The following is a 17,195-nucleotide window of genomic DNA, read 5'->3' on the forward strand; positions in this document are numbered from 1 at the left end:
GGATTAACCCTTTCACCGCCACACGACAAAGGGTTAACCCTTTCACACCCCACAATGGAGTTTCTTTTGTGCAATTAGCTACTTGTATGTGCGTACGTCAGTCAGAGCTGCATGTTCTTGGCACGCGATGTGTTGGAATAGTGTGCTGCTGGGAAACAGATGGCGAGGTGTGACTGGTGGTGGTGACACGGAGGACAGGCTCCGTCAGTTCATTCTCAAAAAACGCCAACTCGACATAAAATGTACAGTAACTATTGAAGATATAATCTTGTGGTGTCGTTTGCCGGAGCCACTTTATCCAAAAACGGCACAACCCCGGTCAGAGAGCGGACACAGACACAGAGAGCAGTCCTTTGTAGTTTAATGTTTGTATCAAGGATCAAAGGATGATGAGGTATTTCAGAGTGATTTCCATCCAGGCTGCGAGGCTGGATGGAACAATGAGAGATTGAGTGGTATTCTGCAACACACAAGCAGAAAACAATACGGTCATTAGCAGAGGTAAATGTCATATGTATTATACATTATACACTGCCTGCACCAGGCTGCTAGGTGACCCATATGCACGACCATGACTAGTCACTACTCCATGCCATGCGGCCAACCGAGCCAATGCCAATGCTAACATGCTAATGGCAATATGCCATATAGCATAACTAGCTGGCTAGCATTAGCTCAATTAGCAGCACAAACCAAAACACGACACAAAGCAGCAACCCCCAAGTCATAATCATACACATAAGTCACAGCATCTTAACTAAACACAATGCAGGCTACACATGACATATATATTTTTTTTTATCCACTTTTTCTCCCATTTTCTATATTTTCTCCCATCCCAATTTCGTATCATCCAATTCAACCCTCCCCTGTCACGAACGCTGTTTCTTGCCTCCCACAAGCCGGCTGCAATGTGGACTAAGTCATACATAGCACAAGTCCCCTCCGGTACTTGAGGTAACAGCAGTCGCATCTTTTCACCTGCGCAGCTCGATCTCTCAGTGGCGAGGAGTAACGCGTGGGAGGCTCACGCTGCCCCCGACACTTCCTGATTCTACTGCGCAGGCGCACCAACCGACCTGTAGGAGTCGCTGTCCACCCATCAGTTTCCCACCCCCTAATACGGCCAATGTGTATTAGTATGGACGGCCAGCTAAACTGAAAGCAATGTGGAGCGCTGGTCTCGAACAGGCAAGCCCAGCGTCTCCGTCATTCGTGGCGAGCGCCTTGCCCACTACGCCACGTAGCCGCCCCACATGACATATATCTAATATAAACCACAGGCACTACATTTGGAGGCTGTTGGTAACTTACTTCCTCAGGAACTTCACTCTGCAATGGAAACAGAAGTACCGGCAGCTTGTATCCTTCCGGCAAGCAACAAGCCCTTCCGCGTTGCTCTGATTGGCCAGCGACAAGCCGCGATCTACGCTCGTTTCCCCCCCTACGCCAGCGTGAGCGCGCATGCGCATGAGCCGCGAAGGCTCATAATAATAATAATAATAATAAGCAGGTATCGCAGAACACGCCATATTAGCATGATAATACCTAGCTGCATCAGATAATACCTACCTGCATCAATATACGCTGCGCTATATAGGCCGTGAGCCAGGGCCCCAAATTTGGGCCACGGCTACCATCTTGGGGGACTAACTTTCATAGTGATTTTTGGGAAGGTATACACCCCTGTTGCTAGAAAATGTGATAGCAATGCAGCAGTTGCCTCCAAATGTGTGCTATCATATCTTTTATAACACTACCAAGCATATTTTTCAGGCCTCCTGTCCGAAATTACATGTTCAAGTTCTTTAATAGTTGTCATACAGAAGTACAGAATACTTTCATACAAAATGCTTCTTACTGTTACGCTCCAGAGACTGTGCTAGACAAGATAGTATCAAATAACATAATAACATAATATAGCATGAATTTAGAAGAAGAAAATGAGGTCACAGTTGTTCGGTATAGACATATGTACAATGTTCTGAGTTACCATATAATATACAATACACAACTATGCAGTGTACTAATGTACAGTACTATCTAGTGCAAAGCAGAAATGGGATGAGGTACAATTTTAGGTACAATTTACAGTAAGGTGTACGAGTTGTAGTGCAATCCTTCATCCATAAATATAAAGTGTGGGGAGTGGGTGCTACAGTGTGTTTGTTTAAAGTGGGTGTGTGCTATAAAGTGTGTGTAGTGGGTGCTGCAGTGTGTTTGTTTAAAGTGAGTGTGTGCGTGTGGATGTGTGTGCTATGTGTGTTTGGTGGTTGTTGTTGTGTAGTGTTCATTCATTGTTCGTTTAGCAGCCTGATGGCCTGGGGATAGAAGCTACTTCTGAGTCTTTCTGTGCTCGCCTTGAGACTCCTGTATCGCTTGCCTGACGGCAGCAGTTCAAAGAGGCAGTTGTTCGGGTGGCTCGAGTCCTTAATAATTCTCTTAGCCTTCCCCTTGCAACGCTTGTAGTAAATGTTCTGGAGGGTGGGGAGCCCCCCTCCGATTGTGCGTTCGGCTGAACGTGTCACTCTTTGTAGTCTGCTTTGGTCTTTTGCAGTGCTATTCCCAAACCAGGAGGTGATGTTGCCGGTCAAGATGCTCTCTATTGTACATGAGTAGAAGTTCTTAAGGATCTTCCGGCTGACTTGGAACTTCCTTAGGCGCCTGAGGAAGTAGAGGCGTTGTCGTGCCTTCTTCACCACACTGTTAATGTGTATGGTCCATTTCAAGTCCTCGGATATGTGGGCTCCGAGGTACTTGAAGCTGTTGACTCTCTCAACCGGTGCCCCGTCGATGCTGAGGGGGCTGTAGTCCTTGACCCCCGACCTCCTGAAGTCCACAATCATCTCCTTTGTTTTGCTGACGTTCAGGGAGAGGCTGTTTTCCTGGCACCATCCCGCCAGGACCTTGACCTCTTCCAGGTAGGCCCTCTCGTCGTTGGCAGAGATCAGGCCCACCACCACTGTGTCGTCAGCAAATTTGACGATTGTATTGCTACTCCGCTGAGCCACACAGTCGTGTGTGTACAGGGAGTAGAGGAGGGGACTCAGAACACAGCCCTGGGGGGCCCCTATGTTGAGGGTGATGGATGAGGAGGTGCAGTTGCCTGCTCTCACCACCTGGGGTCTGCCAGTCAGGAAGTCCAAGACCCACTGGCAGAGGTCATAGCCCAAGCCCAGGTCCCTGAGCTTGGCTATGAGTATGGAGGGGACTATGGTATTGAATGCCGAGCTGTAGTCGATGAATAGCATTCTCACATAGTTCCCCTGCCTCTTGTCCAGGTGTGATGCTGCTGTGTGCAGCACATGGGATATGGCGTCCTCCGTGGACCTGTTGGGGCGGTATGCAAATTGCAGGGGGTCCATGTTGATGGGGAGGGAGGAGCAGATGTAGCCCTTTACTAGCTTCTCAAAGCACTTCATGGCTATGGAGGTGAGAGCTACAGGGCGGTAGTCGTTGAGGCAAGCAGGCTTGGATTTTTTGGGTACAGGGATAATAGTGGACTTCTTCAGGCAGGTGGGGATGACAGCCTGTTCTAAGGACAGGTTAAATATGTCAGTGAATACTGGGGCCAGTTGGTCGGCACAGACTTTTAGGACGCGGCCGGGGATGCCGTCCGGACCTGCTGCCTTCCTGATATTCACTTTTTTAAAGGTCCGCCTCACCTCATGCTCTGTTACCCTGAACACTGCGCCTCCATCAGCAGCCGACCCCCCCCCCCCCATTGCCGAGGCTTGTGAGCTGGTGTTGTTATTACCAGCATCAAACCTCGCATAGAAGGTATTGAGGTCGTTTGCTAAGGAGATGTCACTGTTCAGTTTGAGGGAGGCGCCTTTGTAGTCTGTCATCGTTTTGAGCCCCTGCCACATAGCTCTAGAGTCAGCTTGTTCAAACTGGAGTTCAATTTTATCCCTGTAGCGTCGTTTGGCCTCTGTCACTGTCCTCCTTACGTTGTGTTGCGCCACCTTGTGGTCGTTCATGTTGCCTGCCACTAGGCCGTCATTGTATGCTTTGGTGCGCTCTCTCAGAGCTTCACGGACGGATTTGTCTACCCAGGGTTTTTGATTTGGGTAAACTTTCATTTTGGTAGTGGGGATTGTTTCTTTCACCCTAGTACAGACATAGTCCAGCACTGTCTCCGTGTAGGCATTAATGTTATCTGTGTCGCGGAATACAATCCAGTCTGTGTTGTGAAACACTGACACTAGTGTATCCTCTGACGTCACATCCCATTTCTGCACCTCTCGCGAGACTACGGGAGTACTTTTAATTCTTTGTCTGTACTTGGGTGTAAGGAAAATGGATGCGTGATCTGACTTGCCAAAGCCACTATCAGAATGAGCCTTGTAGCCACAAATTAATCATGATAGCTCCTGAACCATAAGGCCTATATGCATGTGTCTGGTCTCCTTTGATAGGTAACAAGCTAGGACATATGAATCCAGTGTAAGTAAACCCACATATATTACCATTCCAGATTAAATGGAGATACAATGAAGGAAAACATCATATTTATATCCTCGCCTGGTACATAATCTTAATTTAAAAGGCAATATGACCATTATTACCAATATCACATGGATAATAATGCAACTGAATGTGTCCTCCTACTCCTTGACTACAAATGTAACTCTGGATCTGATGAAAATACACAAAAAATACAACATTTATGATACAATTTATAAAGATATCCCATTTGATCCATGGACATGACTTTTAAAGGCTGGCTAGATCTATAATTATTATTATTATTATTATCTGACTCCACCCACCCATATGAACAAACATTTTATTGGATGTCTATAAGCCAACCACTGTTCCACATCATCTAAAGTGGACTGCATTAGAGCCACACCCCTCTTTCAGCAAGCATGGCCGATCGTGATGCTAGGAGAAAGCGTAAGGAACATTTTAATCAAGTAATCATGTTTACATTTTTAACACAAACCACCTTCTACTTCCTTATGCAGTAAAAACATTGACGGGTAATACTGAGCTCATCCAAACACTGAACAAGCTTGGGCATGGGGTCTATTACTCCCAACTTGAAGAGAATGACACTGCTCTGTGTCTCCAAAAGCTAGCAACAGCCTCAACTCAAAGAGTTGTACTTCCAGCATCAATCTTGCATGGGACAATATTGATAGACTTGAGGAAACTCTCACTGGAAAGGGCACATCACATAGAGTCAATGGTATAGTTGTACAGGCCAATGTCTATGGACCACAACTACCAAGAGCTGAGCTTCCACACATTGATAAACTGAAGCAGAGATCGGTCACCATTGAGGACCAAGAACTGGGAGTATATGTAGCAGGTGCGCGTGTGGGCCCACAGCATCTCCCAACCAGGGAACACTGTGTCCAGGAAACCAAGGAAGCTGCTCTTCTTGCCTGCAAGAAGAACCTGGTGTGGGCACTTGCAAGGCAAACAGATACAGAGAATCAGACAATCCCAAGCTGGACTGGTTTTAATATCAGCACCAGGGACCAAGAACCAATCTCACAAGATATAGTTGGGTATCTGCCAACCATCAATTCACCAGCCACACAGTTGACCAGTGTTTGAAATCCTAAATCAATCAGAGATAATCAGAAAGTAACTGCATCTAGAATCAATTGTGGTAGTCATGGATCAAGCACTATATGCGAAAGCCACTGAAATTGCCTGGAAGCACAAAGAGCGCTTCTCCAACATTCTTCTCAGAATGGGGACATTCCATACCATATGTAATGCCTTAGCCATCCTAGGAAAGCGATTTCGGGATGCTGGTCTAAAGGACATATGCATAGAGGCTAGAATTGTCGCAGAGGGTTCTGTCAATGGAGTCCTTGATGGTAAACACTATAACCGTGCTGTCAGGGTCCACAAGTACATCTATGAAGCACTGATGAGACTCGCATGGGCAGAGTTCAGAGTTCACACTGTGGGTTGAGGACAGCATTCCAGAAGAGTGGGATGATCAAATCATTCTTGGACAATGTGAAAGACATGGCCAGTGACTTGAACAGACGGCGAACAATCTGCTGCAAAGTCCACTCTTAGCTGAGCTGATAACCCTGTGGACAGACTTTCTGGAACACGCGTCAACTATATGTTTTAGCCGGTATCAGCCTCCTCAAGGGATTTATAGATTTATTGTTTTGTTTAGTCAAGTTAGGCCCTTATACCAGGTACCTGTCCCCTTACTTTGCTCAGATGAAAAACCACCCAGAGAAGCATCCTGCTGTGTATGAGGCCTTCAAGACAGGCCAATTCTTGGTGCAGCTGTCAAGTAACAACCCCTTTGGATGGATTCCTGTGGACCAGGCTACTGAAGTTACAGCTAACAGCTGAGCACCGCAGTGCATTCCTGGGACAGTTAAGGGAGATGGTGCAAGGTAACAAATCAGAGGTTTGTCATGCGGAGCTACAGCAGCCAATAATCCTGAAAGATGAGGAAGCAGTTTTAGCAGTGGTTAGCCTCATACAGGAATGGGTCAACCCATTTGCAGAGAAGCGGGACCTCATTAGAATCTCTACAGCAAAGACAGCCCCCAAGGAGATTGACTCCAACCTGATGAAGGCATATGAGATTGGTGAGCAATCTTCAAGGATGAGAGACTGGAGAAAGCAAAGAAATTCCATGACCCAATGAAAACCAACAGGCTAAAAACATTCAGTGATATGTGTAAGAAGAGAGAAGTGAAATCAAGTGGGAGGGCAATGATCTTGAAAGCAAACAGGTCTGGTTTGGACACATCAAAGTGATGGCACAAGGGCGCAGTCTACATATGGAAGATATCCTTTCTCATCCCCTTGGGCGATTTTCCTGGGCCCTATCCACAGTTGGGGGACCCTGATGTAAACAAGACGAAAGTCTTTCTCTGGTCTGCATCCCCTTAACAATTGTATGTATTGAGCTGTACTGTACTGTACCCATTCTGCAATCTGTTAATAAAGTTTTCAATCAATCAATCAAAACCAGAAACATGCATATTATATAGTTCAGGAGCTATCATGATTCATTTGGGGCATGTAATTTCGGACAGGAGGCCTGAAAAATATGCTTGGTAGTGTTATAAAAGATGTGATAGCACACATTTGGAGGCAACTGCTACATTGCTATCACATCTTTTCTAGCAGTAGGGGTGTATACCTTCCCAAAAATCACTATGAAAGTTTGTCCCCCAAGATGGTAACGACCAACCCTACTGGCTCACGGCCTAATATACTCCAACGCCTAACTAACTAAGATGGACAATCACTGCTATTGAAATAACGTTCATCTCCGTGAGCCTTCAGAGCTGCTCTTATTTGTAAATAGAAGAAAAAGGAGTTTTTCATTGTTCAAGAGTGGATATATGTTGCAGAACATGCCTGTTAATTACCTTTTAAATATCTGTTATGTGGTTAGGGTATATATGTTTTTTAAATAAATGCCCAGTCTTGTGCTTTGTCACCACCTGTCAATCTGTTCTGTTATTGGTCCATGATGGCAATAAGTTGATGATGTTTACAGCCTGGTGGGCGAGATTATGCATGACCAGCCTGTGATCTAAATATTACCTATGTGTTGATGGAATCACGTCAATATAGAGAGTAGTGACGAATGCATAATTTACACTTGTGCCAATTGCGTGCGTTTGTCTAAGTATTATTATTCTAAGTATTATTATTATTATTATCTACCGCCGCGGCGGCAAAACCTATTAATATTACCTATGTGTTGATGGAATCACGTCAATATAGAGAGTAGTGACGAATGCATAATTTACACTTGTGCCAATTGCGTGCGTTTGTCTAATTATTATTATTCTCAGTATTATTATTATTATTATCTACCGCCGCGGCGACAAAACCTATTAATATTACCTATGTGTTGATGGAATCACGTCAATATCGAGAGTAGTGACGAATGCATAATGCGCATGCGCGCGTTACCGGCGTAGGGGGGAAACGAGCGTAGCAGATCGCTGGCCAATCAGAGCAACGCGGAAGGGCTTGTTGCTTGCCGGAAGGATAGAAGCGTACCGGCAATTCACCACCTGTATTTAATTACCAGACTAAGGACCCTTGGGCTGTCCAGAGAGATGCCTGACTAGGACTAGGATACCTCTGGGCTGTCCAAAGAAGGGGTGCCTGAATGGAAATAACAATACACAGTATAATAGTGGGGAATTTACAACAGTAACGTTGTCCTATACATCCTAGGCATTAGAATGTTTATCCATTCATCTTAATCAGTGTATCCTGTCTAATAGTACAATTTCTGGTTAGAATATTGTAGTACTACACATAAGATTACCCTCTGTTAAATCAAACAAAAGACGATGGATGATTTTTTTATTTTATTGTTGCTTTTTAGGATATCACTGTTGTTGAGCGTAAATCTCCACTTGTCTTTCGTTTTTGTGTTTTTTACTTGAATTGACCATATTATTCACATGGCGGCCAATTTTCTCTTTTCATTTCATTCAATTTCAAACCTTTATTTAAACACTAAAGGCAACTGAGGTTTTCAGTCACATCGAGTGTACATACAGAGTTAAGCAAAGCATACAGAGTTAAGCAAAAAGAAGCATATACAATCACACAGCATATAAAATCATAACAATAAGACAACAAGACGGGGCGAAAAGCAAGGATAACGAATCAATTAAAACATGTACAACTTGATTGACAAAGGTTGGAGATCAAGGTCTTAAATTCTGCAACAGAGGGGAGAATCTCAAGCTTTAAGGACTGTTGGAGTTCATTCCATGAGCTAGAGCAGGGGTTCCCAAAGTTTTCAGGCCGCGACCCCCGAAATAACGGTCTCAGAGAGCCGCAACCCCCACTATTATAGGAGGTTAAATTAATAAAAATATATATATATTTATTTAATTTTTTATTTTTTTTATATAAATGGAAATGTATGGTTGAAACATGCAAACGTTCAAACGCACACACACTAATAAGCATTGGAGGCTTTTAACCAGGGCCGGACTGGGGAAATCATATATAGTGCAAAATATAGCCCCAGTCAGGCTAGCATGTGTCAATGATTAGCAACAACACTGATTTTGATGGATATTTAGTTTTTTGTAAGGGTCCCGCCTCCACCAATCACATGCGGCTCCCTTTGTGTGTGTGTGTGTGTGTGTAAGTGTGTAAGTGTGTGTGTGTGTGTGTGTGTGTGTGTGTGTGTGTGTTATGGTTTGTAACCGACCCCAATCGCACAACACAAGACAGGTATGATGGTTTGCCAAGAAACAGATATTTATTGAAACACAGGGAAAAACAGGGAAAAGGGCACTGTCCCTTTAAGGGAGAATCACAAATACAGGAATATAATATGAGGGGAAGGAAGGGTGCCTTTAAGAGGCGGGCAGGAAAAGGGGAACACTATGGGAAGGTAAGGGAACGCCTAAGGGAAGGTTAAGGGAACGCCTTGGGACAGAGGAACTAGAGACTAGGTAAACAAGGGACAAGGAGAACTAGGGAGAGAGGACTAGGGACTAGGAGAGCTAGGGATAGAGGACTAGGGACTAGGAGAACTAGGGAGAGAGGACTAGGGACTAGGAGAGCTAGGGATAGAGGACTAGGGACTAGGAGAACTAGGGAGAGAGGACTAGGGACTAGGAGAGCTAGGGATAGAGGACTAGGGACTAGGAGAGCTAGGGATAGAGGACTAGGGACTAGGAGAACTAGGGAAAGAGGACTAGGGACTAGGAGAGCTAGGGATAGAGGACTAGGGACTAGGAGAACTAGGGAGAGAGGACTAGGGACTAGGAGACTGAGGCCCGCGGAGGCGGGCTGGGGAACAGGGAGGAACTGGGAGGACTGGTGGAAATCATCTGGGCCGCTCTGCAGGACAGAGGAGATAGTTAATGCACAAAGGGAAAAAACAGAGCAGGTGCAGAACAGTCCAAATAACAAGGTGAACAAAGTAATAATATCTTCGTGTGACAAACACACAGGGGGAGATGTAAAGTCCAAAAATACTATTCTAAGTGAGAACCAAAAACAGAGGCAATACGCTGGGAGATGAAAAGTCCAAACTAACTAACAGAGGCAATACGCTGGGAGAGTGACATCACAATCAAAACTCACCCAGCGTATGCGTAATGGTACAGGAACAGCAGCGGCGGGGTGCCGGCTGTCCGAGCCGAGGACAGAGTGGTGCTGGAACAGGCGGCGGTGGCGAGGGTATCGCCACCGGGGAGCCGGCAGTCCGAGCCGAGGACAGAGTGGTGCTGGAACAGGCGGCGGTGGCGAAGGTGTCGTCACCGGGTAGCCGACTGTCGGAGCCGAGGAACAGAGTGGTGCGCCACTGCTTGAGTGCGCACCGGAACCGAGGGACGCGTCGGGGTGCGTCTGCGAGGAGGAGTGTGCCAAGCACGAGGGTCTAGGAGATGCGCGTTGCGCGCTGGTCTGGAGAGCGTGCCAAGCTCGAGGGTTCTTGGAAGATGCGCGTTGCGCGCTGGTCTGGAGAGCGTGCCAAGCTCGAGCGTCCTTGGAAGATGCGCGTTGCGCGCTGGTCTGGAGAGCGTGCCAAGCTCGAGCGTCCTTGGAAGATGCGCGTTGCGCGCTGAGGACTGGAGAGCGTCTCAAGCTCGAGGGTTCTTGGAAGATGCGCGTTGCGCGCTGGTCTGGAGAGCGTGCCAAGCTCGAGCGTCCTTGGAAGATGCGCGTTGCGCGCTGGTCTGGAGAGCGTGCCAAGCTCGAGCGTCCTTGGAAGATGCGCGTTGCGCGCTGAGGACTGGAGAGCGTCTGCGCTGGTCTGGATGTGCGTCAGGACGAACAGCTGCGCGGGGGTCTGCAGTGGAACGCTGGGGTGCCTCCCGTGGAAGTACAGGGAGCGCAGACCAGTCTCCCCCACAGGCAACGGCGACAGCTGGCGAAGGCTGGAGCAAACATCTCGACGCCGGAGAATGGAACAGCATAGGCAGCCAGAGGATCTCCCGAAAGAGTCTAGATGTTTAGAGAATATGACTCGGCAAGTATACAACACGACCCCACGCCAAAACGAGGGGAAGCGCCCTGGTATTTAAAGCCCACAGGGGGACTAATTAGCCTGCCACCACAGGTGCGAGAGATAATAGAATATCGAACAGGTGTGGCCACTAAGGGTAAGGAACGAGAGGGTGGGGGCTAGAGAGAGTGAGTGAGAAGGGAAAATAAACAGTATAGAAGGGAAATAAACAGTATAGGCTTAAAGAAACAGAGAAAAGGTAGTGAGCAGCGGGCAAAACCTCACAGTGTGTGTGTGTGTGAGCAAGAGAGAGAGATAGTTCTCCAACTTGTGTGAGTTGCAGTGATCTCCTGATTGTTCCCCACCTAGGTTATCTAACTATTGCGCCGCTGCAACTAGAAACACTGGCCTGGCCTGCTTCTAAGTTCAGTGGCCTGACTGCAAAAAAAAATGTAAAGAAATAATTGCAATTTATTTAAAAAAAAATTGGAAATCATCTGGCGACACCCCCGCGGCGGCTTGCGACCCCCTTAGGGGTCGCTTTGGGAACCACTGAGCTAGAGGGGCATCATAGCAAAATGCAGATTTATCCTGTTCAGAGCAAACTTGGGGGATGTTGTGAGCAAGTTTCGTGATTCTTGGCCCCCCTATTTTGCATAATACAATGTTTTCAACCCAACAGCAGTGATAATCTGTCCTGAGAGCTAAATGATCATTACAGTGTTGCTCAGGCAGACTTCATGTTCCCTTGTTTTCCTCTGCTTATGTAATAAAAATGACACACCGCTGCATAATGCATAATGCTGTTATGGAAATGCTCATGCAGCATTTAGAAAGCCACAAAGAATAACGAGGTTTGGTATGAATTAAACCCTCGTGAATCTTAATAAAAGCCTCATCAACATGATATATTGCAGGAAGGAATATTCAGTTCCTTTACTTGAGTAAAAGTAGAAATACTCAGATAAAATAGCACTCTGGAATGTCCTCCATTCAAAATTATACTTAAGTAAAAATATTCAAAAATATACAAGTATTTGGTATTGAATGTTATCCTTATATTATCCTTTGAATGTATTATTATATTATACATATGTGATGTTTGTGTTTTCAAGTGCTTGGGAGCCCTCAGTCCTCAGGGCTTTCCCCGGGATTTTCAAACAAGATGGTACTGAGTCGCAAATAGGGGGTGGTCCGGAGGGGGGCTGTGGCCACCGTCCTGGAGGCAAAATCATTAGCAATAAAGAAAGCCATTTCCTGCACCTTAAAAACACAATTTCAATAAAATAGCTAAACTTATTGAAAAGGTTCCACATAAGTTATTTGTATAACTTAAGTTATTTGTTTAAGTACAGTGTATAAGGTATGAGCTGGCCCCAAGCTTTCGCACCTCTGTCGGTCTGGGGAGGGTGTAGACTACCACATGCTACCCTCTGTCGGTCTGGGGAGGGTGTAGACTACCCTCTGTCGGTCTGGGGAGGGCGTAGACTACCCTCTGTCGGTCTGGGGAGGGCATAGACTACCCTCTGTCGGTCTGGGGAGGGCGTAGACTACCACATGTCTCCTCCGATACACGTGGAGGTGTTCATGTGGAGGTGCCAGCCGTTTCTCTTCACCATTACCCATTAAACCATTACATTTATTGGAAATACCATTCATTAAATCTATTGGAAATACCATTAAATCGATTGGAAATACCATTAGGTTTACTGGAAATACCATTAGGTTTACTGGAAATACCATTAGGTTTATTGGAAAGGGTTTCCTCCAGGTACTCTGGTTTCCTCCCACACCATAAAGACATGCATGGTAGGCAGGGACTACAGATGAAAACGAGCTCATTAGCTAACTCTGGCACATTTACATTGATGTGGAAACTGAAGATGTTGATTAATGTGCACTGTCCCCGGGTAAAAAATAAATAACTTAACTTAAACCTCTATACGAGTGCTGACCGCCGCGTCCTCCTCTCCTCAGCGACGGCTGGGCCGACAGGGACGAGGTGGTGGAGGGCTACGAGGAGGAGGCCGCGGGCGGCATCACCGTGAAGCTCCAGTCGGAGGAGGTGACCTCCTTCGACGACTACTTCCTCAAGCTGAGGCTGAGCACCAACACCCGGAACCCCTGGTTCCCCGAGTTCTGGCAGTACCGCTTCCAGTGCCGCCTGCCCGGACACCCGCTGGAGAACACCAACTATGCCAAGAACTGCTCAGGTATGTAGGCGGTTAAGGCCGAGATACGCTTCGACGTGAGCTGTAGCCGAGATTTTGCGCATTGGGAGCTAGACCGTCATACTTCCACGTCAGTTCAATGCGTGGGTTGTAGTACACGGCTGAACCACTAGGTGGCCGTGCTGCGTCGTGTTCTACAAATAGCTATATTTTCTGACTTCCTCTGCCAGTCTTTTCTTCGATGTTTGTAATGTAGTCAATCACGATCCATAGTGGACCGAGCTCCCGAGATGATAAATGGTAAATACGGAAGTTTGTTAGGCCCGGCCCAGGGCAGCGGCCAATCACAGCTCTGCGCTGTCCATGTTAGCTTGTGTCGATTTGCAACCAGTTTGACATCCGAGTATAAATTAGGCATTAGTCAGACAAATTATGACAGTGTTTTTACGTAGGTTTCTCTGTGTTGCATTGTATGTCGGTGTGTGCAAAATATGTTTGTCTTTTTTGTTAACTGTTTCGATGTGTGTGATTTACCAAGAAATACCAAGAAAATGCCACATAAAATTTGAACTTTTTATTATTATTGTTATTATGATCGCCACAGGGTGGAATTCTCTATACATCAAAGCAATGATGCATTTTTTTTCACTTTTTTTTGTTTCTATGACGTTCGACTCAACAGAGGACGAGCTAGGTAAATGGAATACTTTTCAGTCACTTCAGCTCTCAAAAAAAAGGATGAAAGCAAATATAGATAAGCTTCAGTTCTTGATTCCCTGAAACAATGCTCAATAAGCCTGTTTTGAAAAAAGAAAAGAAAAATAATTACATTATAACAATTATACATTTCTTTGACATGTTCCTTTTTACAACACATACACTGTATATATATTTATATATATATTTGCGTTTAGATACTGTAGTTTGTTCCTTTCCTAAAGGTGCTGTAAGTGGTATTTTTTGTTAAAATATGCGTTAAATAGCTCTACATTCCTTTAGCCATCACTGATATAGAGTGTTTGGTCAGTAACATGGGTCTCCCAGTAAACAGAAAATAAATGTTCTGGTATCCTGTTCCCACTTTATCCAATCAGGAGAGAGAACCCTAGATATTTTTACTTATTTCAAGAAATCTTGCCAAGCCAAATTTGCTTACTGCACTGGTAGATTATTTTACTTGTTTCAAGGACACATTTGGTTAAAACAAGTTTTTATTTCTTATTTTTGTCAGACCATTTTTACAGTGTGGAGTTCTCTCTCCTGATTGGATAAAGTGGGAACGGGATACCAACAGATTTATTTTCTGTTTACTGCACAGCAGAGGGACTGAGAGACCCATGTTACTGACCAAACACTCCAGGCCTATATCAGTGATGGCTGTCAGAGTGTAGAGCTATATTTTAACATGTAGACCACTTATATAAGAAAATACCACTTATAGCACCTTTAATATTTAATATCCAATTTTCTTTATATCCCCTATTGCCAAAAATGTATAGAAATAAATATATTCATGAACGTAAATATAAAGTAACGCATGCAATTATTATTATTATGCAATTATGCAATTATAGAACATACAAAATAATTGAATATTATTCAGTTAAGGTTATCACTCAAGGTTCTTTACATTTTTACAGTGTTTTTCATCACATCTCCCCTCCAGCAGGTGTTTTAATCACATTCCATCAGTATTTCCACATTGTTTGTAAGAATAGAACATCTATTCCTTCCTGGTCACACGTGTCGTGAAAAGGGAAAATCCACCCTAAAATAGGATTCACGTGTTATTTCTATAATATTGTACAGATCAAGTTTTTATTTGATGAATATGAACAAGTCTCTCCTTAAGCTGAGCACTGGAGAGACAAGACTATCTCAAACAGAGGTCACTTAATTCATTGTGATTGGACCGACTCCCAAAAAGTGTCCCTTGATGACATCACAAATTCAAGTCTTGTATGCTCTGGTTTCCAGTGTAGGGAAACAATTGTCTATGTTTATAGATGTTAACTTAACTGTCCCATGATCATTGGAATAGCACAATGTCAATTACGTTTTAGGGTGGATTTCCGCTTTAAAGGGGAAATTCACCCAAAATACAAAAAGACAACAATAGTTAATGTTCCCCAGAGTGCTATGTATGCATCCAGATAGTTCTGGTGTGACTTGCGGAGATTGGCCGTTTTAAGCCATGGGAATATCTGCCGTCACTCCAACACAATGGAGTTAAATAGTAATTATTTTGTCACGCTCAAAAGGAATTCACAGACCTCGCTGTGAATAGTTTCATCGAGAACTATTATGGTGGGTGTATTCGGTGGAGAATAGTTCACGATGAGGCCTGTGGATTATTAATAATTGATCATTTATTTGCGGATCAATTATTTTTTAAATGTGAATACATTTGGTACTTTGAGCATGGCAAAATGAACGCTATTTAGCTCCAATGGATTTGAGTGACGGCGGACATCTCTACAGCTGAGACCTCTGCAAGTCACAAGTCAAACTCGGCAAGTCAAAACCATCTGGATGGATAGATAGCACTCCGGAGGAGGGGAATATATATATATATATATATATATTTATTTTAGTATTTTGGATGAACTGCTCATTTAAGCCGTCATCCATGTTTACCTTCCACCTGATCCTCAACAACAGTTGCTAGAGTAGCGCTTTTCGTCTTCCTATCTGGAGATGGAGTTGTTTGCCGTTCTGTCACTTCTACTTTTCGCTGTGTTTTTTTGTTGTTTCGTTTTTGGTGTAGAACTCCAAGATGGTGAGTGTATTCCTCTAAACAAGCCACACAGCACCTCACTTTGGCAAATATATACACAGAGGTTGACTGACATTAACCCTTTCACTGCCGCACTACCAAACGGTTAACCCCTTCACCGCGACAATACACAGAGGTAACCGTCGGTACTAGTGTGATAGTAAAGGGTTAACCTTATGTATAGTGTGGCGGTGAAAGGGTTAAGTTACAATCACATGTTGTGTGACCCATTTGATTTTTTTTTTTTAATTATACACCATTGATCTCAGTCAACCTCTAACATATGAAGCTATTGGGGTGTTTTAATTTCTTTTCCAATTTAAGACATCGCAGTGAGCACAGCGGTTGGTTCTGGTCTGCGCTGTGTTCTTGTCATCTGGTCTTTGAAGATCGCTGTATGAAACAGCCCAATAACATTTGAGTGAGAGATGCCAACTAGCTCCTGTAGCTGCTTTGGCTTCAATTGCATGTTGTTGGCATAGTAAACTGTACAGTGAGCCACTACGAAATAACACACTTAACACAAATAGTGTACAGATCCCACCGTGTTCCTTCACTTCAAATAAATGGGATAATGTGTCATTGGAGTTGGAAAAAGACGTTTGGAATTAGATTAGATTAGATTAGATTAGATTAGATTAGATTAGATTCAAATGTATTGTCATCATACAGCACAAGTACAGTACAACAAAAATAAGTTTGGCATCCAAATGTAACAGTAAAGTGCAATAGTAATATACAATGTACAGGTGATAATGATAAGATATATAAATTAGTACCACAGATGTGTGTACAGAGTTGTAGTATTCAAATCAAATCAAATCAAATATATGTGTATACTATAGCCCAAAATCACATGGCATTGCTATACAAATCAAGAAGAAACATCACAATAGATCCAGAACAAAAATCACCATAAAATCCACATATGCATAATGTATTAATATGTACAGTGATACAGGTAGAAAGACACTATAAGTCATACTGGCCAGCAGCGTAACTAGTAAGAGTAGGTAAGAGATACGTACAGATATAGACATACTGTAGTATCTACAGACACACGTGAAGAGGATCATCATGTGATGCAGTTGACTGTTGCAGAGCAGGGGAGAGGTCTTAGTAGATTTTGCATGTAGAACTATTTTCCATCACACCTGAAATTAAGCAACTCAAGTGACTGAAGCCAGTAGGAGGTGAACCTGGAGGAACTGGTAAAGTAGGTCATCGTACGCTAGTTCCTGTACTGTATGATGCTCGCTTGCAGCTACACCCCCCCCAATGATGCATCCCCCCCCCCTTCCCCCAGTGAATC

The 17,195-nt window shown here is 44.4% G+C and overlaps 1 protein-coding gene across 1 annotated transcript in view; it reads left to right on the forward strand.

Moving 5' to 3' along the window:
• The window catches only part of grm1b (glutamate receptor, metabotropic 1b), a gene marked incomplete at both ends in the record, with an annotated part of 53,062 nt that overhangs the window by 17,891 nt on the left and 17,976 nt on the right, over window positions 1-17,195 (forward strand). Inside the window, one exon of the mRNA XM_084310374.1 lies at window positions 12,914-13,149. Coding sequence (XP_084166500.1) covers window positions 12,914-13,149 — 236 coding nt within the window. The remainder of the gene's footprint in view (window positions 1-12,913; window positions 13,150-17,195) is intronic.

The sequence above is a fragment of the Notolepis coatsorum genome (genome assembly GCF_963971535.1).
Source record: "Notolepis coatsorum genome assembly, chromosome: 3".
Classification (NCBI taxonomy): domain Eukaryota; kingdom Metazoa; phylum Chordata; class Actinopteri; order Aulopiformes; family Paralepididae; genus Notolepis; species Notolepis coatsorum.